Source organism: Alosa pseudoharengus, unplaced genomic scaffold (genome assembly GCF_046254945.1).
Source record: "Alosa pseudoharengus isolate Yale_2024_CS ecotype anadromous, Long Island Sound unplaced genomic scaffold, YU_APseudo_1.1 YU_APseudo_1.1_scf_19, whole genome shotgun sequence".
Taxonomy (NCBI): Eukaryota; Metazoa; Chordata; class Actinopteri; order Clupeiformes; family Clupeidae; genus Alosa; species Alosa pseudoharengus.
In genome coordinates this window covers 5,610,747-5,634,301 of record NW_027468657.1, presented here as the reverse complement: position 1 = coordinate 5,634,301, position 23,555 = coordinate 5,610,747, and the positions used below count along the sequence as shown (strand labels likewise).

Here is a 23,555-nt window from a genome sequence, read left to right as displayed (position 1 = left end):
TGATTTGAAGAACACCCGTGATGTCACATCCTGTTTATCGGCTGTGTATTCTGGCGCGTCGGCGCTTCTCCCGCTCCACCTGGCAGCGGACGAACACCTTCTGCTCCGCCGGCTGGATGTGGACTCCGCCCTCCGTCTGAGCGCAGAACCACGTCCTGTGGGAGAGCACACACACACATCTCATATTACACACACACACACACACACACGTCCTGTGGGAGAGCACACACACACATCTCATATTACTCACACACACACACACACACACACACACACACGTCCTGTGGGAGAGCACACACACACATCTCATATTACTCACACACACACACACACACACACGTCCTGCGGGAGAGCACACACACACATCTCATATTACTCACACACACACACACACACGTCCTGTGGGAGAGCACACACACACATCTCATATTACTCACACACACACACATCTCATATTACTCACACACACACACACACACACATCTCATATTACTCACACACACACACACACACACACACACACACGTCCTGTGGGAGAGCACACACACACATCTCATATTACTCACACACACACACACACACACATCTCATATTACTCACACACACACACACACACACACATCTCATATCACTCACACACACACACACACACACATCTCATATTACTCACACACACACACACATCTCATATTACTCACACACACACACACACACATCTCATATCACTCACACACACACACACATCTCATATTACTCACACACACACACACATCTCATATCACACACACACACACACACACACACACACATCTCATATTACTCACACACACACACACACACACACACACACACACACATCTCATATCACACCCACAAACACACACACATCTCATATTACTCACACACACACACGTCCTGTGGGAGAGCAGAGATTACGGAGACGTTTAGCCCACATCTCATATCACTCACACACACACACACATCTCATATCACACACACACACACACACACACACATCTCATATTACTCACACACACACACACACACATCTCATATCACACACACACACATCTCATATTACTCACACACACACACACACACACAAATGTCATATTACTCACACACACACATACACATCTCATATCACACACACACACACACACACGTCCTGTGGGAGAGCGGAGATTACGGAGACGTTTAGCCCACATCTCATATCACACACACACACACACACATCTCATATTACTCACACACACACACACACACACACTTATACACACACATCTCATATTACTCACACACACACACATCTCATATTACACACACACACACACATCTCATATTACTCACACACACACACACACACACAAACACATCTCATATTACTCACACAAACACACACACACACTTCTCAAATTACTCATACACAAACACACATCTCATATTACACACACACACACACATCTCATATTATTCACACACACACACACATCTCATATTACTCACACACACACACACACACACTTCTCAAATTACTCATACACAAACACACATCTCATAATACTCACACACACACTTATACACGCAAATACACACACGCACACTTATACACGCATGCACACACAAATACACGCGAATACACACACACACTTATACACGCATGCACACACACACACTCACACAGTTTGTTATTAGAAAGACATTCCTACATCTGAGATTTAAACTGAGCCGTTACTACAGATGATCCCAGTCCTACATCTGAGATATAAACTGAGCCGTTACTACAGATGATCCCAGTCCTACATCTGAGATATAAACTGAGCCGTTACTACAGATGATCCCAGTCCTGAGTGCAGAGCAGAGCAGATTCCCCACACAAGGGATAACACACTACTGCTCTGCCACCACTAGAGGGGGTGAACGCTTAATGAATAAGACGACTGCCGCTTAGGCGTTGACTGATGGTGCAAACTGAAATTATGTGAGCTCTACTGGAAACACTACTATTGCTTGTGATTGTATTATCTGAGGAAACATTCAATTGGAGCAACCATTTAGGTCAGATACATAGTAGTAGTGGTACTTTTATGACCAGATGTGCTCAGACTTACATGAGAACGTGCCCATCGTGCACCTCCGGATGACTGATTAGAGATGGGTATGGATTTACACTTCAGCTTTTTTAGGCTGTTGTGCTTATTATCTCTACTGTGATCCCTTTGTACAGAGAAGCTGATGTCGTGATAGAGGGATGAGCAGTAGGCTAGTGACAATGGCCCCACATTTTTGAGATGCCCCTACCGGAGGTACAACTAAACCCAACAGTATTTTTCCTCATCTCTAAGGTCTCCCATATATGAAATGGATTCTTGGCTAAAGATATTTTACTGCTAAGATTGCTAAATTAACAGATATTGTTATACACCCCAAAACCAAAAAAGGACTAAAATATAGCCTGTCTGTATTGGAGTTAAGGCATATAATTTAGTGCAGATCAATCACACAAGCTCTGAGAACTTTGAAACTTGGCATGTTTATAGTCATGACGTTGCTTTACCCACTAGAAAAGACTGGATGACAAATTAGGGTGTTCTGTCACTCAATGTATGAGGTGTCCAAAATGAAAGAAAACGGAACACTGGCAAAATACAGTCTCAAGTCCAAATCACATTATCAGTGGTGAGAAGAATGTTGACAAATTCATTATTACTGCAAGGTAAGTGCTGATCTATATTTACATTTAATAATGATACATTTCATATGAAACACAGATCCAATTAAATCAGGTTAACATTGGGATGGAACACCTTTATTAAAATATTTACATTCACTTGAATTTTGTTTTGGCTAAGTCATTACTGAATAATGGAAAATAATATTGTTAGCTTTTGTCTGTCCAGACCAGCAGTGGACAGTAGAGCCTACACTGCTTACTTCACCCCTAAGTAGCTAAACAGTTAGTTGTAGAAACTACTTTCCCTAGCTAAGAAAGTACTTCTGACTAATGTTGCATGTGTAATTCAACTTGATTTGCAATGTCTATACCAAAGCCTTTATTAAGATCACTGAAGACATTAATAAAACAGTATTGTCCAAAGGTATGAAAATGAGGACTCTCAACTCTTTGACTGATGAGAACATACTAAAGACCATTGCTGAGCAAGAGGTGTGTCAACACAAAAAATATAGATCAAGGACAGTGGTGTCCACATCCCAACTGTTCTCACTTGAGTTGCTGAACATGGAACATGCAGCCATCAACAACTTTTACCAAAATAAAGACACTGGTTGGGAAGTGTACAACTCGTGCTATGACGTCTGTTTTGTTCTGAAGAGGCCAAGTCTCCACAGCAGATAAATGCCTAGCACAGGTTCCCTCAGGTTCAGAGGTCCCTCACCACCTTAAACACGTTTGATATGAATGGAGATAAACTTTACAGGTACATTTTGTCCATTCTTTTACGCTTCACATCCAGGGTGTCTTCATTTTGGTTAAAGTTGCTGATGGATGCATCACAAATTCCATGTTCAGCAACTCCAGTGGGGCCAGTTGGGATGTAGACACCACTCCCTGTCCTTAATATCTGGTCTGCTGCAACAGATGTGAGAAGTGCCTAACATCTGTATAGGAAACAGTGTCCCATTGCACTGAGCTCATTGTCTGTCTTACTACCAAACTCATGATGTATCAAAATGGGAAGTCCCAGTGTGATTGGCGTATGGATGTGACAGCTCTGTTCAATGAGATCATGACAAATTGTGATAACACACAGATTCTCCTTTGAAGCTGGGTCATCATCACGTTTGGTAATTTCTGTGGGCATGTTAATCAACACACCAGTTCACAAAGTCATACAGGATGTTGGGTACATACTTGCTGCATTGGAAACATAATAAACAGTCACTGCTGACATATTACTCACTGTCATGCTCTACCTGACCCATGCTTTTGGACAATACTGTTTTATCAATGTCTTCAGTGAGCTTAATAAAGGCTTTGTTATAGACATTGGTCTGCTTTTTTTATTATTTTCTATGGCTGCTGTTATATTTTATTTAGAGATGTAGTGTGCAAGGTATTTGTATTTGGCATCATATGCAAAGAGATCTGGGCATGAAAGAATTTTAATGTACATCTTCATCAAGCCTTTCAGAAGCTGCCCGAAGGACCTTGTCTCTGGTACTGGGGACAGCCGTGGCCTACTGGTTAGGGGTTCGGGCTTGTAACCGAAGAGTTACCGGTTCGATCCCCGACCCAGAAGGGAAAAAAAGGGAAAAAGGTGGAGGAAGTGGTTGAGCACTGCTCTCCCATGCCCACATTACCACAAACTTTGATTTTGGAGGAAATATCATCTGTATATGGAGCCAGAGTTTTATGGACATCACCATCTCTCTCTCTGCTGAGCAAGGGTAAGTATGCGTTGGAGGCCTTCTACTGTGGGGTTTTGGACATAGGGATGTTTTTTCTTGCCCTTTTCAAAATGTTTCCCAGAAATTATACAAAGCTTTGGATCCAATGCCTGTAAGACAGGGATTCCCAAACTGTGTTACGCGTACCCCCGGTGGTACGCAAGCTGCTTCTAGGGGGTACGCGAGATGAAAAGGGCTATGGCGGACATAAATGTAAAATGAACATTTTAAATCTTTTGTAATTAATTCATGAATAAATACATCATTTTGAATCAGGTCATAATGATATGGAAACATGAAATTAAAGGATATCATTTATAAACTCTGTATGTGTTCATCAAAAAAGGGCAGCTTATTAAACATGACGCCTGGAATAGCTAATAGAATGCGTTACTTTTGAATGCGTTGGATGGTCCGTGGGGGGAAAGTTTTGCAAGAAAGGTAACATTAAGCTAGGCTTTACATTTAACAAACTAAAGGTAGCATAAGTGTAGCCTTTCTAGGCTGTATATCCTAATGCTGTCCAAACGAATTGTCAGGCGTTGTTGTAGGCCTATTATAAGATATTGTATGTGGATGTAGTTAGGCTACTATGCTGGCTACTTTTCATAACTTTTTAACTGACCAAATGCACGCACCTAAAACCGGGAAACGGACAAATATTGTCAACCGGGGGGGGGGTTATAGAATGTGTTACGTTTTTATGTGTTTATGTGTCGGATGGTGGGGGTACGCGAGCCGAGTCGGATTGCAGGCGGTGGTACGCGGGGGGAAAAGTTTGGAAACCGCTGCTGTAAGACATTCTCCATAATTTAAAAGACTAGTGAAAAGGAAAAATGATATACATTTCAGAATTTTCATTTAAATGCAAATCAAGTTGAATTACACATGCAACATTAGTCAGAGGGCTAAGTACTTTCTTAGCTAGGGAAAGTAGTTTCTACAACTAACTGTTTAGCTACTTAGGGGTGAAGTAAGCAGTGTAGGCTCTACTGTCCACTGCTGGTCTGGACAGACAAAAGCTAACAATATTATTTTCCATTATTCAGTAATGACTTGACCATATAAATATTTTAATAAAGGTGTTCCATCCCAATGTTAACCTGATTCAATTGGATCTGTGTTTTTATATGAATTGCTTAATATTGGGACATATGAAATGTATCATTATTAAATGTAAATATAGAGCAGCACTTACCGTATGTCAGGGGTTCTCAATGTTTTTGGTTCCGAGGAGCCCTTTTGGGGGAGAACATTTTCCGAGGACCCCCTCATAACCGTAACAATTAAGCATGTCATTTGTATTCTATGAAGTTGTGGCCTACACATTCATCAGCTAGCTGGCTAACAAATAAGCCAAGCTAAGCAGTAGTAGGAATGGTTCTTCATGACCTAAGTGAAGTTAAATGTGGGTAGGAGCAAATAGACACAATTTGCTTGTTTTATGGGTGAAAAGGGGCATCATCCAATAGATATTCATTTTTAAAATTATAAAAACTTTATAATTTCAAGCAAATGATTTTGCGGACCCCTTGGCTATGGTTTTCTTTCATGTTGGACACCTCATACATTGAGTGACAGAACACCCTGATTCGTCATAGGCTACTATATTTACATATTTGGTATTGTTGGATTCAGAACAACCCCACCTTTCCCATAAGCGATCATATGTGTTTCTATGATAATCCCTGGTAAAACAGCTACAAAGTAAATGAAAACATTCTGCATAAATATTCATTTTTTGCATGTCCGCTTATTTTAGGTATGTGTTTACATGTCTCTATTCATTCCATACATCAAGATATTCACATCCAGTCTTTTCTAGTGGGTAAAGCAACTTCCTGACTATAGACATGCCAAGTTTCAAAGTTCTCAGAGCTTGTGTGATTGATCTGCACTAAATTATATGCCTTAACTCCAATACAGACAGGCTATATTTTAGTCCTTTTTTGGTTTTGGGGTGTATAACAATATCTGTTAATTTAACAATCTTAGCAGTAAAATATTTTTAGCCAAGAATCCATTTCATATATGGGAGACCTTAGAGATGAGGAAAAACACTGTTGGGTTTAGTTCTACCTCCGGTAGGGGTATCTCAAAAACTAAAGCCCTTTCTGACCATTTGTCACTAGCCTACAGAGGCGCTGAGGTGTTTGCACTGCCACAGTGCTGCACCAGCACGCACACACACACACACACACACACACACACACACACGCACACACACACACACACACACACACACACACACACACACACTCTCACACACACACTCTCACACACACACACACACACACACTACTCACACACACAAACACACGCACACACACTCTCACACACACACACTCTCACACACACACACTACTCACACACACACACACTACTCACACACAGACACACTCACACACACACACACTACTCACACACACACACACTCTCACGCACACACACACTCACACACACACACACACTCTACTCACACACACACACACTCTCACGCACACACACACTCACACACACACACACACTCTACTCACACACACACACACTACTCACACACACACAGCCCTGAGCCACCCAAGGGCTTTCCTGCTCGCACGCTCGCTCTCCCGGATACGCCTCGGTATCGGGGCCACCGTGGCAGGGGCATGAAGTCACCCTCGGTATCGGGGCAACCGTGGCAGGGGCATGAAGTCACCCTTGAGGCGGTGAGAGCCGCTCCGGGCCACCGTGGCTGTGAGTGTATGTGCGTCCTAGAAACCCGCTCCCGTGGCCATAAACGCTTTCATTTGCATTTGGCTCCAGCTTCCATCCCATTACATAACTAATGCAGTCAGCGTCGCATGCGTGTTACAGGCCAGTGTAGTGGAAACGCTGTTGCGTAATATCAGTGTCTGGGGAAATCAGAACCTCCCCGCGGTTCTCCCTCAACGGACTGTGACCTATTGGCCTGCTCCACGCACCTCCTCATCTCACAAGCCCCTCTTTTCTCCCCTGCCACTGTCAATGTTACTGTTTAGATTCTTACCCAGAAGGACCTAAGAGAAGCTCTGTGGGATAACAAGGCTATCCACAGGGTCAGTCCCCCAGGAGCGACTGGTGGGTAAGTGACTTGCTCAGGGGCACGGCGGTGGCAGACCCACGAATCAGATTTACGACTCTCTTAAAGGCCAGATACCTAACTGCAAGGCTCCCGCAGCACGATGTGGGAAAAGGCAAAAACTCTCAAGCCTCTCTCACCCTGAAGGAAAGTCAAAAACTCTCAAACCTCTCTCACCCTGAAGAAGGCTGTCGGGCCGCTACGCATGGGCTGCTCCTCCCTTTTAAATATTCTATTATGATATAGCCAGTTTTGAAGAAGAGTGCCTTGGATTTCCCTGTTTTCTACTCTCCATGCCATGCAGCTCTATGCCTTGTGAAACCTCCTTCCTTCATGTTTGTTACGTATTTTCTGTGTCACCGGTGCTTTGGTGTGCTTCTCTAAATCTCGTACGACATGGTAACTCACACTGTACATTTCCCATCATTCGCAATTACAGTGCTCACACTGCACACTCGACCTGCTCACATTGGCAAACGGCTGACAGAAAAATCTGATATGCCAGAAATTTTTTGCCAGAAACATTGATTGTTACATCCTCTAAGCGGGCAATGTGAGTCTGCTCAAACTACACGACAAATCAGATTTGGAATTTGGCTCGATTCTAAAGTGTGTTGGTCCGACGGAGTCGGTCGGGGCTAACTCGAGACAAGCTCATACAGTGTCTGCTCAGCTTCATGGGAAAGAGGGACACCTACTTCTCCTGGGTCTCGCCGGACTTGACGCGGATCTTTCCAACGGTGAGCTTGGGTCCTTGGGCGTCTTGGCCCCAGGGGACGAAGGTCTGCATGCGGTTCCACACGTTGGTCCACACAGGGCTGCCCTCCCAGTGGAACTTCAGCATCATCAGCTCCCCGATGTCCGTGTCCAGCGTGATGAGGAACGAGTAGGTCTTATTCCCAGAGATCTCCTCGATGCTGAAACACACACACACACACACACACACACACACACACACACACTGGGTCAAGAGTTTTTACTTGTGATTCACCTCATATAGGCCAACCATTATGTAATTATGATATATTATCACACATGGCTCGTGGTAATTAGATATTACACTTTTGCCATAGAAGTGTGTGTGTGTGTGTGTATGCATGTGTACTGTATGTGTCTTCATATTCATACCTATTATTTTTATACACACATAATACCAAGTGGCATATTTAATTTGACAGTTGACCTTTCTGTCCTCTCTCTTCCTCTTTGTGAGTGTGTGTGTGTGTGTGTGTGTCTTTATATAATGTACAGTGCATATCCACACACAGGCATTGGGTTTTACACGCGAAACCTCTTTGAAAAGTGGCCCAGTGGCTCTGTGCCAGGGACAGTAGGACTCTTGTGAAGGCAGCCATGTTATTGCATGTGAGCGAGGGGGAAGGCTCAGTGTGGAGTTGTTCCTGTGTGTGTGTGTGTGTGTGTGTGTGTGGTGATGTGTATGAAATCCCTGTGAGTGTGTCATTTCAGTTGTGTGTGCATATGTGTGTAACCCTTCTGTGTGTGTGTGTGTGTGTGTGTGTGTGTGTGTGTGTGTGTGTGTGTGTGTGTGTGTGTGTGTGCAAGAGAGAGAGAGTAGTTTGGGATTCTATTTTTATATAACCACAGCACGCTTCATTTCTCAGGAGCACAACCACATGCAGCGCAGCGCTGTGTTCTCCCGTAGTGGAGAGAGGAGCTGCTGGTCTCACACACACACACACACACGCACGCACGCACGCACGCACGCGCACACACACACGCACACACACACTCCCCAGCCACTGTGAGCACTGGGAGAATTGTGTGTTTGTGTGTGTGTGCGCTTTTGTGTCTGTCTTATGGTTGTGTGTATGTGTGATGTTTGTCTGCACGTGGATGCATGTGCCTGGGTGAGTGCCTCTATATACAGTATGTATGTCTGTGGGTATATATATATATATGTGGATGCATGTGCCTGGGTGAGTGCCTCTATATACAGTATGTATGTCTGTGGGTATATATATATATATATGTGGATGCATGTGCCTGGGTGAGTGCCTCTATATACAGTATGTATGTCTGTGGGTATATATATATATATATGTGGATGCATGTGCCTGGGTGAGTGCCTCTATATACAGTATGTATGTCTGTGGGTATATATATATATATGTGGATGCATGTGCCTGGGTGAGTGCCTCTATATACAGTATGTATGTCTGTGGGTATATATATATATATGTGGATGCATGTGCCTGGGTGAGTGCCTCTATATACAGTATGTATGTCTGTGGGTATATATATATATATGTGGATGCATGTGCCTGGGTGAGTGCCTCTATATACAGTATGTATGTCTGTGGGTATATATATATATATGTGGATGGGTATTTCTTTTTGTCTCTAGGGGTCATAACCCCAGATGGCAAGTGTGCTCATCACTCTGCCAGCGGTTGTAAATGGGTTATGTTTCATCACTCTGTCAGCGGTTGTAAATGGGTTATGTTTCTTTCTCTCATCTTTTATTCCTCTCTCTCTCTCTCCTCCCCCACTATCTTTCTCCATCCTGTATGAGTGTGCATATGCACACACACATCCACACATCCACACACACATCCAAACACATCCATTCTTAATGCCTCAGGCTCCAATTGTGTGGAGACAATGTGTTGTTCTTGTGATTTGTAGCATTGTTCCGTTGTATTTTTATCCAGTTGGAGTGTGTGATGTGCTCGTGATGTGCTTGTCATGTGCTTGTGATGTGTGTGTGTGTGTGTGTGTGTGTGTGTGTGTTCTCCCCCATCGCTGCACGGCACACGTGAAGATTCTCCCCCTGTGTCAACTACACTCTCTCAAAACATTACTTGGCTTGCGCAACACTGACTGCTGAGTCTGTTTAGAATTTGATGAGACAAGGCGTTAGATAGTTCTTTCAACCGTATGTGCGTGTGTGTGTGTGTGTGTGTGTGTTGGACATGGCCTAAGCTTGCCTATGTCGCTCTATCTTTGGAGGGTGTATGAGAAAGCATGTATGATGGCATTTGTGAAAATATGTGTAGGAAGCATGCTTGATTGCATCTCTGTGTGTGTGTGTGTGTGTGTGTGTGTGTGTTTGTTCGTTTGTTCACATCTGATTAATTGCATTTGCGAGCATATGTGTACTTGCAATTAGATAATGTGAGAGGTCTGTGTGGGTGTGTGTACGTGCACATGCATGTATGCATGATTTTGTATCTATATGTGTACACAACCATGTGTGTGTGTGTGTGTGTGTGTCAGTGCTAACACAACTCACAAGTTGATGGACTGCTGTTCACTGTCCCCTTTAGTTCCTACGAGTTTGATGGTGAGTGAGGGGTCCGTGGTCTCGATCTGGTTGATGAACTGGATACGGAACTGGTAGTGGTACACTAGAACACATACGGAACAACGGTAGAGTCACACTCATGTATCACCTAATTCAGGAATGGCTCTGGCAGGGTTATTCCCCAGGCCTGGCCCTGATCTGGCTCTGAACTGGCCCAGATCTGTTGGCACACAAGAGATGACTGTTTCAGGTGAACTCTTACGGGTCACACCGGGCACACAGATGAAGAGTTCCAAAAAAGTCATTTTAGAAGACTAATTTGTCTGGTCTAATTTTATCAAATGTACGCACCTAGTGTAGCCAGTTCTATTAGTTATAGTGGAAGCTAATTGTTTCAGCATATACTTTACAAACAGAACGCTTCAGTTGCCCACCCAGTGTAACCAGAGACTTTCTAATGAGGAGACACAGCACTCAAGAAATCCTCCTTAGAAATGCATGGGGCTAGTTTGTCACGCCAATATGGCCGTTGTCTACACATATCCCGCCCCTTCCACGGCAAAACGTCGATATGTGATTGTGAATACATAGTGGCAATCATGTGGTGTGTTGTGAATATATCGTGCCAATCATGTGTTGTGATCTTGCCGCTGGAGCAATGTTGGTGTCGTGAAGCACAGGCCCATTTCTGCCGAAATAGATGCCCGATAAGTGCCCAAAAAGCATTGCAATATGGTCGCCGAGTGGACGGACTTGCCTAAAAGGACTTTGCTGTAACCTCGCTGTTAGATTTGGGCTTCTGTTTATAGGATATCTGGGTGGGTTATTTCTTGTTATGGGTAGAGGGTTGGATTTGGGCTTCTGTTTATAGGATATCTGGGTGGGTGAATTCTTGTTATGGGTAGAGGGTTGGATTTGGATTCTTACGTTTGTAGGGCATCTGTGAGCGAGTCTTGAGGAAGAGCTTCTTGCTGGTGGCAGTGCGAACCCTCTTGATGTCGTAGCCCAGCTTGTTGCAGCGGTTCTTACGGCAGTCCAGACACAAACCATTCTCAAACGCACTGTCGTCGCGGCAACGGTAGGCCATGCTCTGCTTGTCTTTGTTGAGCAGAGAGTCGATGAACAGGTGGACGGAACGTTCATGGGCACACTTTACAGTCTGCTCGAACCCTGGACACACACACACACACACACACACACACACACACACACACACACACACACACACACACACACACACACACATAAAACAACATTTGTTTAATACAAATACAGAGATTCAGGTCAGGAAGGGTAGCACCAGAGAGGGTTAAAGCGGAGCTAGTAATCAAGGATCTTTGGTAGCCATATGGAAGTCAACACACACACACACACACACAAACAGAAAACAACAATAATTTCAGAAAAGCCACTGTGACTTTGATAACAGAGACAGGGATGATACAGAGTGATGCTGTGGAAGTCCCGTGGGAATATCTCTGTCCCAGCTCTGGGCATCTCAAGCTGAGCACTTACGAGTGGGAATATCTCTGTCCCAGGCTGAACACATACGAGTGAGGAGTAAGGATGAGTGATTACGACTATGCCTACTGTATGTGCGACTATGACTGTAACGCATATTTATATACACGACTATGACTGTAAATCATGGTGTCATACACAACTATGAATGTAAATTATATTTATATACACAACTATGAATGTAAAGCATATTTATATACACAACTATGACTGTAAAGCATATTTATATACACAACTATGACTGTAAATTATATTTATATACACGACTATGAATGTAAATCATATTTATGTAAATAGGGTAGACAGTGCCCACTTAGTGTGCATATGCAAATTCATTATTAATTAATAACTTATTTAATTATCACAGTGTATAACGATATAAGGATGCACATGCCCGTCATCTTGTGTCATAATAATCGCTCATTAACTTATATTATATTATTATATAATAATAATATAATTACTATTACTAATACTATAATTACTAATACTACTTATATTATTATAATCACTGAATAAAGGGGGTGGGGGGGGGGTGATGAAGAGGGTGAGCACTGGGTGATTTGTCTTTAAAGCTTGTGCTGATCTCCATCATGCTTTGAGCTTGTCCTCAGTGGATCTGGAGCCCAGGCATAAGCTATTTCCCCAGTCATTTCATTGTCATATAGAACGTATACAATACGTTTTGTTTTGGTTTTCATTATAGGATGCTGTCTAAGATAAGCGTTGTTTTCCTCTGCAGCACTTGAAAGTCATCTATATTTACCTTTATCCTATCAATGCCTTTATATCTCCGGTTAACTGTCTTTTAAACTGCATTTACTCTGTCTTGAAGTCTCCCAGAGAGAGCGAGAGAGAGAGAGAGCTCTGATAGATGTGTGTAAATAAACTCCAGACACGCTCCAGACCAGGAAAGGATTCATAAGGGAACCAAGTGACACATTAGCGTCTCATATATTCCTGACGTGCTGCCGGCTCTGACACTTCTGTTTCATTGTGTGAGGATCTTCACAGGACAGGCCCACTGCCTCCAGGCGTAGAGGATTAAAGTAAGTGTGTGTGTGTTCGTGAGTGTGTATGTGTGAGTGTATGGAGGGGAGGGGGCTGTTATAATTAAGATGTAAGGTTGACAGATGGTGTGATGCAGTTGTGCTTTTCATACAACACTCCCTATTTAGAAAAACACTCCCTATTTAGAACAAGGACAAAAAGAACAAGTCCATCTGTGGTGCAGCCTCGTCAGTGTGGAGCCTTCACTCATTACGGTCTGCAGCCTCGTCAGTGTGGAGCCTTCACTCATTACGGTCTGCAGCCTCGTCAGTGTGGAGCCTTCACTCATTACGGTCTGCAGCCTCGTCAGTGTGGAGCCTTCACTCATTACGGTCTGCAGCCTCGTCAGTGTGGAGCCTTCACTCATTACGGTCTGCAGCCTCGTCAGTGTGGAGCCTTCACTCATTACGGTCTGCAGCCTCGTCAGTGTGGAGCCTTCACTCATTACGGTCTGCAGCCTCGTCAGTGTGGAGCCTTCACTCATTACGGTCTGCAGCCTCGTCAGTGTGGAGCCTTCACTCATTACGGTCTGCAGCCTCGTCAGTGTGGAGCCTTCACTCATTACGGTCTGCAGCCTCGTCAGTGTGGAGCCTTCACTCATTACGGTCTGCAGCCTCGTCAGTGTGGAGCCTTCACTCATTACGGTCTGCAGCCTCGTCAGTGTGGAGCCTTCACTCATTACGGTCTGCAGCCTCGTCAGTGTGGAGCCTTCACTCATTACGGTCTGCAGCCTCGTCAGTGTGGAGCCTTCACTCATTACGGTCTGCAGCCTCGTCAGTGTGGAGCCTTCACTCATTACGGTCTGCAGCCTCGTCAGTGTGGAGCCTTCACTCATTACGGTCTGCAGCCTCGTCAGTGTGGAGCCTTCACTCATTACGGTCTGCAGCCTCGTCAGTGTGGAGCCTTCACTCATTACGGTCTGCAGCCTCGTCAGTGTGGAGCCTTCACTCATTACGGTCTGCAGCCTCGTCAGTGTGGAGCCTTCACTCATTACGGTCTGCAGCCTCGTCAGTGTGGAGCCTTCACTCATTACGGTCTGCAGCCTCGTCAGTGTGGAGCCTTCACTCATTACGGTCTGCAGCCTCGTCAGTGTGGAGCCTTCACTCATTACGGTCTGCAGCCTCGTCAGTGTGGAGCCTTCACTCATTACGGTCTGCAGCCTCGTCAGTGTGGAGCCTTCACTCATTACGGTCTGCAGCCTCGTCAGTGTGGAGCCTTCACTCATTACGGTCTGCAGCCTCGTCAGTGTGGAGCCTTCACTCATTACGGTCTGCAGCCTCGTCAGTGTGGAGCCTTCACTCATTACGGTCTGCAGCCTCGTCAGTGTGGAGCCTTCACTCATTACGGTCTGCAGCCTCGTCAGTGTGGAGCCTTCACTCATTACGGTCTGCAGCCTCGTCAGTGTGGAGCCTTCACTCATTACGGTCTGCAGCCTCGTCAGTGTGGAGCCTTCACTCATTACGGTCTGCAGCCTCGTCAGTGTGGAGCCTTCACTCATTACGGTCTGCAGCCTCGTCAGTGTGGAGCCTTCACTCATTACGGTCTGCAGCCTCGTCAGTGTGGAGCCTTCACTCATTACGGTCTGCAGCAGATTCACTGTGTTCCTCACTCATTACGGTCTGCAGCAGATTCACTGTGTTCCTCACTCATTACGGTCTGCAGCAGATTCACTGTGTTCCTCACTCATTACGGTCTGCAGCAGATTCACTGTGTTCTTCACTCATTACGGTCTGCAGCAGATTCACTGTGTTCTTCACTCATTACGGTCTGCAGCAGATTCACTGTGTTCTTCACTCATTACGGTCTGCAGCAGATTCACTGTGTTCCTCACTCATTACGGTCTGCAGCAGATTCACTGTGTTCTTCACTCATTACGGTCTGCAGCAGATTCACTGTGTTCCTCACTCATTACGGTCTGCAGCAGATTCACTGTGTTCTTCACTCATTACGGTCTGCAGCAGATTCACTGTGTTCCTCACTCATTACGGTCTGCAGCAGATTCACTGTGTTCCTCACTCATTACGGTCTGCAGCAGATTCACTGTGTTCTTCACTCATTACGGTCTGCAGCAGATTCACTGTGTTCCTCACTCATTACGGTCTGCAGCAGATTCACTGTGTTCCTCACTCATTACGGTCTGCAGCAGATTCACTGTGTTCCTCACTCATTACGGTCTGCAGCAGATTCACTGTGTTCCTCACTCATTACGGTCTGCAGCAGATTCACTGTGTTCTTCACTCATTACGGTCTGCAGCAGATTCACTGTGTTCCTCACTCATTACGGTCTGCAGCAGATTCACTGTGTTCCTCACTCATTACGGTCTGCAGCAGATTCACTGTGTTCTTCACTCATTACGGTCTGCAGCAGATTCACTGTGTTCTTCACTCATTACGGTCTGCAGCAGATTCACTGTGTTCCTCACTCATTACGGTCTGCAGCAGATTCACTGTGTTCTTCACTCATTACGGTCTGCAGCAGATTCACTGTGTTCCTCACTCATTACGGTCTGCAGCAGATTCACTGTGTTCCTCACTCATTACGGTCTGCAGCAGATTCACTGTGTTCTTCACTCATTACGGTCTGCAGCAGATTCACTGTGTTCCTCACTCATTACGGTCTGCAGCAGATTCACTGTGTTCCTCACTCATTACGGTCTGCAGCAGATTCACTGTGTTCTTCACTCATTACGGTCTGCAGCAGATTCACTGTGTTCCTCACTCATTACGGTCTGCAGCAGATTCACTGTGTTCCTCACTGATGACACTAATCCTTCATTCTGGGCCTGTCAGGGTGAATGACGGACTTAGATTCACTATTCAGGGGAAGAATTTAATCTCTGTATGTGTGTGTGTGTGTGTGTGTGTGTGGTGGGATTGTTAAACATTTATGATGCTGCTCTAATGCTGGAGGTATGAATGTAATCAGTTCTTCTCTGCTGGTTTTGCTTCAGTAAAAGCTGCTATCCAAAGCGGCTACTTATCCTGTCAGGAGTAATTATGATTATAGTCACTACTGTGCATTCTGGGAAATTGCAGGCTTTTCTGAGCAAAACGCTGGAGTCTTAATTATTTTCTTCTTTAGACCTTTGTAGTCCTAATGATCTGTGCGCTACAGATGAGTTGCAAATGAGTTGTATTGGACTTGCAATGTTTTTCTCTTCCAGGTTACACTCTTCCGACCCAGTCATTTTCTGTACAGGATGAGGTGGGAACTACAATTCCCAGAATACCTTTCCCGACCTGATTGTGTCTCGTGTTGATGTGGACAGTTGAAATTACGACCAAAAGGGGGGGGGGGTCTCGGTGAAATGTTGCGAGACAGCTGGGAGATTTCACACTTTTCAACTCGGAAAGTGTTACAGGAAAGCAGCATGAAAGGCTGTACTGGGCAAGATGGGAGTAGAGGTTGTCTTAACCATGAGACCGTACTGGGTGAGGTGGGAACTACAGAACTACAATTCCCAGAATACCTTTCTCTACCTACCAACCCAGCCCTATGTCTTACCCATGAGGCCATACTGAGTGAGGTGGGCATAGAGGTTGGTGACGTGCAGATGGCAGCCTGGCTGGAAGGCTCCCCCGTTGGGGTAGAAGTCGAAGTGTGCCACGGGCTGCTTGATGCCCACGCTCAGACCCATGCGCTCCTGCGTGAAGGTGTGGATGGCATCCACGAAGCGGGCATCGTCCGGGGACAAGCGGTCGGTCGAGGACATACCCTCAAACAGGGGGCCTGCAGGGTCCAGACCTGGATACAAACACGCACACACACACACACACACACACACATGAACAGCATGCACATACACACACAAGATACTTCAATATTCACACAGAGGCTCTTTGTAGCACAACAGTACAAGTACATGCTCATGTGCCCATATGATCAATGTTGATTGTCCATATTTACTGGACAGTTAAGGATGACTACTGTTCAAGCATGATTGGATAGGATGATGAGAATGATTGTGCCTTTCCCATGACAAAAAGATGAGCTGTGCATTAAGCTCTGTGTAATGTTTTATGTATGCTGTTGCACACAGCTGTTGCACAGGTGCTGTTAGTCCTTACCTGTGATGCGTCCGACCTCTATGGAGTCTCCCAGGTAACTCCCAGCGAACCCAGAGATGTGTGCGCCCAGACTGTAGCCAATTAGGTGCACCTTACTGGCAGGGTACTGCTGGAAGTCCTGTCAAGGGCAGCCAAAAACATCTGTAAGTGGATAACCTAGCCTTACAAGAGATTTATTGTATGTAGATTGTATTTTATAGATTATTGTTTTTATATAACAATGTCTATTGTTAGTGCATCGGAAGTAATCTTTCTCAGGCCCACTGTGGCCTGTCTTTATGGTCTTTATGTGGAATCATAGTAGGTCATCGGCAGATTGTGCCTCTGGGTAAGTGTGTTCTTTTATGAGTGATGCGCACAACACATCACATGGCCTTGATTAAAGTTGAGCTGTGTGAAAATCACACAAACTGAGCAGTCCCTTAGACCCAGACCATCTGCCCTTTCAAATGCATGGCTACACACACACACACACACACACACACTCACACACACACACAGATATACACACTCACTACATGTCTCTCTCTCCCTCTCTCTCTTTCTATTTATTTCTCTCTCTCTCTCTTGCTCTCACTCTCTCTCTCTCACACACACATACACACACACACACATTCCAATCTGAAATCCCATGTGAAGGATATCCACTGCATGTATTTAGTGAGGAAACTGAAAACTGTATTCCATCATTAGCACCTCCTCTAATACTCTTCATTATCCATTGTGAATCAGAACTGCTTAATTATGTTTAATGACCGTAAAGAAAATATTAAGTAGACTTGTGCATGGGGTCAGTCAACGCTGGAAAGTTAGATACACACCCCCCTGGCTGTGTGTGTGTGTTTGTGTGTGTGTGTGTGTGTGTCTGTGTTTCCATCTCACCTGTAGCCAGCGCAGCAGGTGAGCGATGTCCTGCCCCACCACCCTGGTGTTGGTGGCTGCGACTGGGTAATGCTGGTGGGCCAGGGGCAGCCAATCAGTGATGACCACGTTGACGTCTCGGAGCGATGTCTTCAGCGCAGTGGCCAGTTTGGTCACCCAGCTCTCCATCATACCGTCCACCTGCAGAGGCGACGGAAACACTGTTAATATCAGGATGGTGGTGGTCAAGAGGCGACAGAAACACTGTTAATATCAGGATGGTGGTGGTCAAGTGGCTAGGGCTCTGGGATATGGGCTTCCAAATGACACTCCAATAGGCTGTGAGTTTGACCTTAAGGGTCACTGCCTCCATTGGGCCCCAGAGCAAAACAGGCTAAGTCCACCCTCGGTCTGCTACGCTTTAATATGGATTTCCATTCCGTCGACAAAAACCATTTCAGTTTCAAAGCGCGCCCACATTATTACCATTGATATGCAAATCACACAACCATTCACCTGCCAGAGGTTGCTCCAGCAGGACTGTGTGTAGTTAGCTCACTCTAACAGGTTGCTATAGCAGAACTGTGTGTAGTTAGCTCACTGTAACAGGTTGCTACAGGACTGTGTAGTTAGCTCACTGTAACAGGTTGCTACTGCAGGACTGTGTGTAATTAGCTCACTGTAACAGGATTCTATAGCAGGACTGTGTGTAGTTAGCTCACTGTAACAGGTTGCTACTGCAGGACTGTGTGTAGCTCACTCTTAACAGGTTGCTATAGCAGGACTGTGTGTAGTTAGCTCACTGTAACAGGTTGCTATAGCAGGACTGTGTGTAGTTAGCTCACTGTAACAGCAGGACTGTGTGTAGTTAGCTCACTGTAACAGGTTGCTACAGCAGGACTGTGTGTAGTTAGCTCACTGTAACAGGTTGCTACAGCAGGACTGTGTGTAGTTAGCTCACTGTAACAACAGGACTGTGTGTAGTTAGCTCACTGTAAGTCACTCTGGATAAGAGAAGCAGATGAATGGCAAAATAATGTGTCAGTGTGAATGTCAGTGGATCGCAGAGCTTGAGCGAGTATACATTGCTGGTCATTGCTCATTGCAGTGCATTGCAGTGCTGGTCATTGTGCGGACCCAGTATAAAGCCACCTAGTATGGACATTACTCAGTCAAGTTATTCTTGTGGCTTTGAGTGAGTTAAGTGAAGTTGAACGTGTCGTGTGAAGTTTATGTCATAACACACTGACGTAACTTTACTCACTCAAAGCCACCAGACAGCTGCTGTTGAGAGTGATCATGTTTTTTGTTTTGCACCCCTGCTTGTCATGCAGAGCGTGTGAAAGAAGCACAGTTTTGTTTTCCAGTGGACAGTATTGATCTCGTTCCTGTGCCTTATCTCTCTTGCTGTAGTCAAACAGTGATAGCGAACGTGCTTCGCAGAAAACTGCTTTCCCTGGACTTTGCGGTTTGGCGGGGGAGTGTTCTCAGCATGTCCTGTTCTCTGGAGTGCCCCGTTGGCCGTCTCCATAAGTCAACGGCCCGGGCTCTGCAGACGTGCTGGATTACACAACCCCATTTCATAACCGCGCCTTGCTGAGATTGGGAGGTACATCTTCTGTGTATTGGCAGCCATATAGCCGAAACACACACACACACACACACACAGATGCACACATAAAAACTGCATGGAAAAGTTCACAGAGGTTGAGAGACATAATATATCCCTAGACCTTTCAATCATTTTGATTGATTAATTGGTTGCTGTGTGCTTGCACTTTTCTCACTTGTTCCTGTGCACTCTCAGACTCAGACGTGTATGTGTATTAACATATGGAGTCACTAATATGTATGTATATATATGGAGAGGCAGAGGACTAAAGGCTCAGGAGGCAGAGGACTAAGAGCTCAGAGGACTAAGAACTCAGAAGGCAGAGGACTAAGAACTCAGAGGACTAAGAGCTCAGGAGGCAGGGGACTAAGAACTCAGGAGGCAGAGGACTAAGAACTCAGGAGGCAGAGAACTAAGAACTCAGAGGACTAAGAACTCAGGAGGCAGAGGACTAAGAACTCAGAGGACTAAGAGCTCCAGAGGCAGAGGACTAAGAACTCAGAGGACTAAGAACTCAGGAGGCAGAGGACTAAGAACTCAGGAGGCAGAGGACTAAGAACTCAGAGGACTAAGAACTCAGGAGGCAGAGGACTAAGAACTCAGGAGGCAGAGGACTAAGAGCTCAGGAGGCAGAGGACTAAGAGCTCAGAGGACTAAGAGCTCAGGAGGCAGAGGACTAAGAACTCAGAGGACTAAGAGCTCAGGAGGCAGGGGACTAAGAACTCAGGAGGCAGAGGACTAAGAACTCAGGAGGCAGAGGACTAAGAGCTCAGGAGGCAGAGGACTAAGAACTCAGAGGACTAAGAACTCAGGAGGCAGAGGACTAAGAACTCAGAGGACTAAGAGCTCAGGAGGCAGAGGACTAAGAGCTCAGGAGGCAGAGGACTAAGAGCTCAGAGGACTAAGAACTCAGGAGGCAGAGGACTAAGAACTCAGAGGACTAAGAACTCAGGAGGCAGAGGACTAAGAACTCAGAGGACTAAGAACTCAGGAGGCAGAGGACTAAGAACTCAGAGGACTAAGAGCTCAGGAGGCAGAGGACTAAGAACTCAGAGGACTAAGAACTCAGGAGGCAGAGGACTAAGAACTCAGAGGACTAAGAGCTCAGGAGGCAGAGGACTAAGAGCTCAGGAGGCAGAGGACTAAGAACTCAGGAGGCAGAGGACTAAGAGCTCAGGAGGCAGAGGACTAAGAACTCAGGAGGCAGAGGACTAAGAACTCAGAGGACTAAGAACTCAGAGGACTAAGAACTCAGGAGGCAGAGGACTAAGAGCTCAGGAGGCAGAGGACTAAGAACTCAGGAGGCAGAGGACTAAGAGCTCAGAGGACTAAGAACTCAGGAGGCAGAGGACTAAGAACTCAGAGGACTAAGAACTCAGGAGGCAGAGGACTAAGAACTCAGAGGACTAAGAACTCAGGAGGCAGAGGACTAAGAACTCAGAGGACTAAGAGCTCAGGAGGCAGAGGACTAAGAACTCAGAGGACTAAGAACTCAGGAGGCAGAGGACTAAGAACTCAGAGGACTAAGAGCTCAGGAGGCAGAGGACTAAGAGCTCAGGAGGCAGAGGACTAAGAACTCAGGAGGCAGAGGACTAAGAGCTCAGGAGGCAGAGGACTAAGAACTCAGGAGGCAGAGGACTAAGAACTCAGAGGACTAAGAACTCAGAGGACTAAGAACTCAGGAGGCAGAGGACTAAGAGCTCAGGAGGCAGAGGACTAAGAACTCAGAGGACTAAGAGCTCAGGAGGCAGAGGACTAAGAACTCAGGAGGCAGAGGACTAAGAACTCAGAGGACTAAGAACTCAGAGGACTAAGAGCTCAGGAGGCAGAGGACTAAGAACTCAGAGGACAAAGAACTCAGGAGGCAGAGGACTAAGAACTCAGAGGACTAAGAACTCAGAGGACTAAGAACTCAGGAGGCAGAGGACTAAGAGCTCAGGAGGCAGAGGACTAAGAACTCAGGAGGAAGAGGACTAAGAGCTGAGCTTGTTTGGCTCTGATCTGTCCAGGAGTCAGATGGGATGTAGTTGCTGGCAGTGTGCTGCACACACACACACACACACACACACACACACACACACACACACACACACACACACACACACACACACTCACACACACACACACACACACATACACCCATACACACACACACAGTTGCTGGCAGTAATGCTGATACTTTTTAGGTTTAGGACAGACACACACACACACACATACACTTTTTAGGTTTAGGACACACACACACACACACACACACACACAGTTGCTGGCAGTAGTGCTGATACTCTATCAGTTTACTACAATTAACTGGACAGTAAGTTGATGAGTAACTAAACCTTTTGGTTGTTTGTACTATGAGTGTGTGTTGATGTGGAGTGTCTTTGGGTTTGCTTTCCTTTGGTTGTGTGTCTGTGTTCTTAGTAATCCATCAATGCATGATGATCAAGGGGTGTATGTGCGTGCGTGTGTGCGTGCGCGTGCATGCGTGTGTGTTTTCTTACCGACCAGCCGTGCGTGATGATGAGGAGCGGGTGTGTGCTGTTGAAGCCACAGGCTTCGAATGTGTGTGTCTGGAAGAGCTCCAGAACGCAGGTCTCCTCCATGTTGTCTCCTCCTGTGTAGAACCGGAACACCGACTTGGGCTCGTATGGCATCTTCATCCTCTGGCCTGGCTCCAGGTCTACACACACACACACACACACACACACACACACACACACACACACACACACAGAGGAGCTGAAGTCACCCATTATAGCTATATAAAGTAGACAGGGCTTTGGCTAGTAAGCATCACCCAGTTTCCTTTGCTAATTAATTAGAAATTATACACACGTCATATATTCACTAATGCTTTGTCATCTCTTTGTCACCCCCTCTCCTAGCCTGTACCTGTGTGGATTTCAGTGACGTATAACTCATTTCTAAGCTAACATAGGTCAGAGAAAAACCCAGAACTTTCTCTTTCTGGACCTGACTTAATCACATCTTTGTTCATTGTTAAATCAGTTTTCAAACTCAGTTTTTCAGTTCAAGTTGCTGAAACCCAACACATTGGGGTTTTTCCATTGGGTTCAGCAAAGTCCATAGGTTAGCCGTTACACACAGCTTACAATGCAAGTCTGGCATTCCTGCAGATAAACCCATTTAGCCCAACCTGCTACAACACTAGCCAACACAACGCAGAGCCCAGCCCTGGCAGTGTAAGGTTCTCGGCTCTCCGCCAGACACACTCACACACACACAGCAAACTTTTACATCAGCATGGCACCAACACCAACAAAAACAACAGTAGGGTTGTGTGTCTGTTTTGGTAAGGGATGTTCACACAGCATGAAAACTGAAGTAGTGCAGAGCACAGTATAGTGACCAGTCAGACAGGCCCTATCTGCAGAGTGACACAGTATAGTGACCAGTCAGACAGGCCCTATCTGCAGCGTGACCAGTCAGACAGGCCTTATGTGCAGCGTGACACAGTATAGTGACCAGTCAGACAGCACCCCCCCCCCCCCTCATGGGGGACTCTGTTTAGGGGACGTCCTTGTGCAGGTGGACTCTTTGCTTTTCCCATGCAGGAGCAGGAACTCAAAGACACATGGGCATTGATTCGCAAACACGTTTCACTAAGGAGATGCCTGTCTCAGGTCATTAAACTCTCTCTCTCTCTC

The 23,555-nt window shown here is 45.7% G+C and overlaps 1 protein-coding gene across 1 annotated transcript; it reads right to left on the bottom strand.

Annotated features, from left to right (window-relative positions):
- Positions 1 to 34: 34 nt before the first annotated feature.
- lipca (lipase, hepatic a) lies at positions 35 to 22,550 on the bottom strand. Its single transcript, XM_076292829.1, has 8 exons — positions 22,389 to 22,550; positions 18,297 to 18,476; positions 17,415 to 17,532; positions 16,852 to 17,091; positions 11,703 to 11,945; positions 10,764 to 10,878; positions 8,209 to 8,427; positions 35 to 155 (listed from the first exon to the last, which is right to left on the bottom strand). Exons 1-8 carry the CDS (start codon positions 22,545 to 22,547, stop codon positions 35 to 37), a joined length of 1,395 nt encoding a protein of 464 aa, XP_076148944.1. The 5' UTR covers positions 22,548 to 22,550.
- Positions 22,551 to 23,555: the final 1,005 nt, after the last annotated feature.

Coding starts and splice junctions, on each gene's coding strand:
- lipca (XM_076292829.1), bottom strand. CDS start 22,547: ATGAAGATGCCATACGAGCCCAAGTCGGTGTTCCGGTTCTACACAGGA. Junction 18,477..22,388: donor TCATCACGCACGGCTGGTCG/GTAAGAAAACAC, acceptor TCGCCTCTGCAG/GTGGACGGTATGATGGAGAG. Junction 8,428..10,763: donor GAACAGCAGTCCATCAACTT/GTGAGTTGTGTT, acceptor TGTGTGTTTCAG/CATCGAGGAGATCTCTGGGA.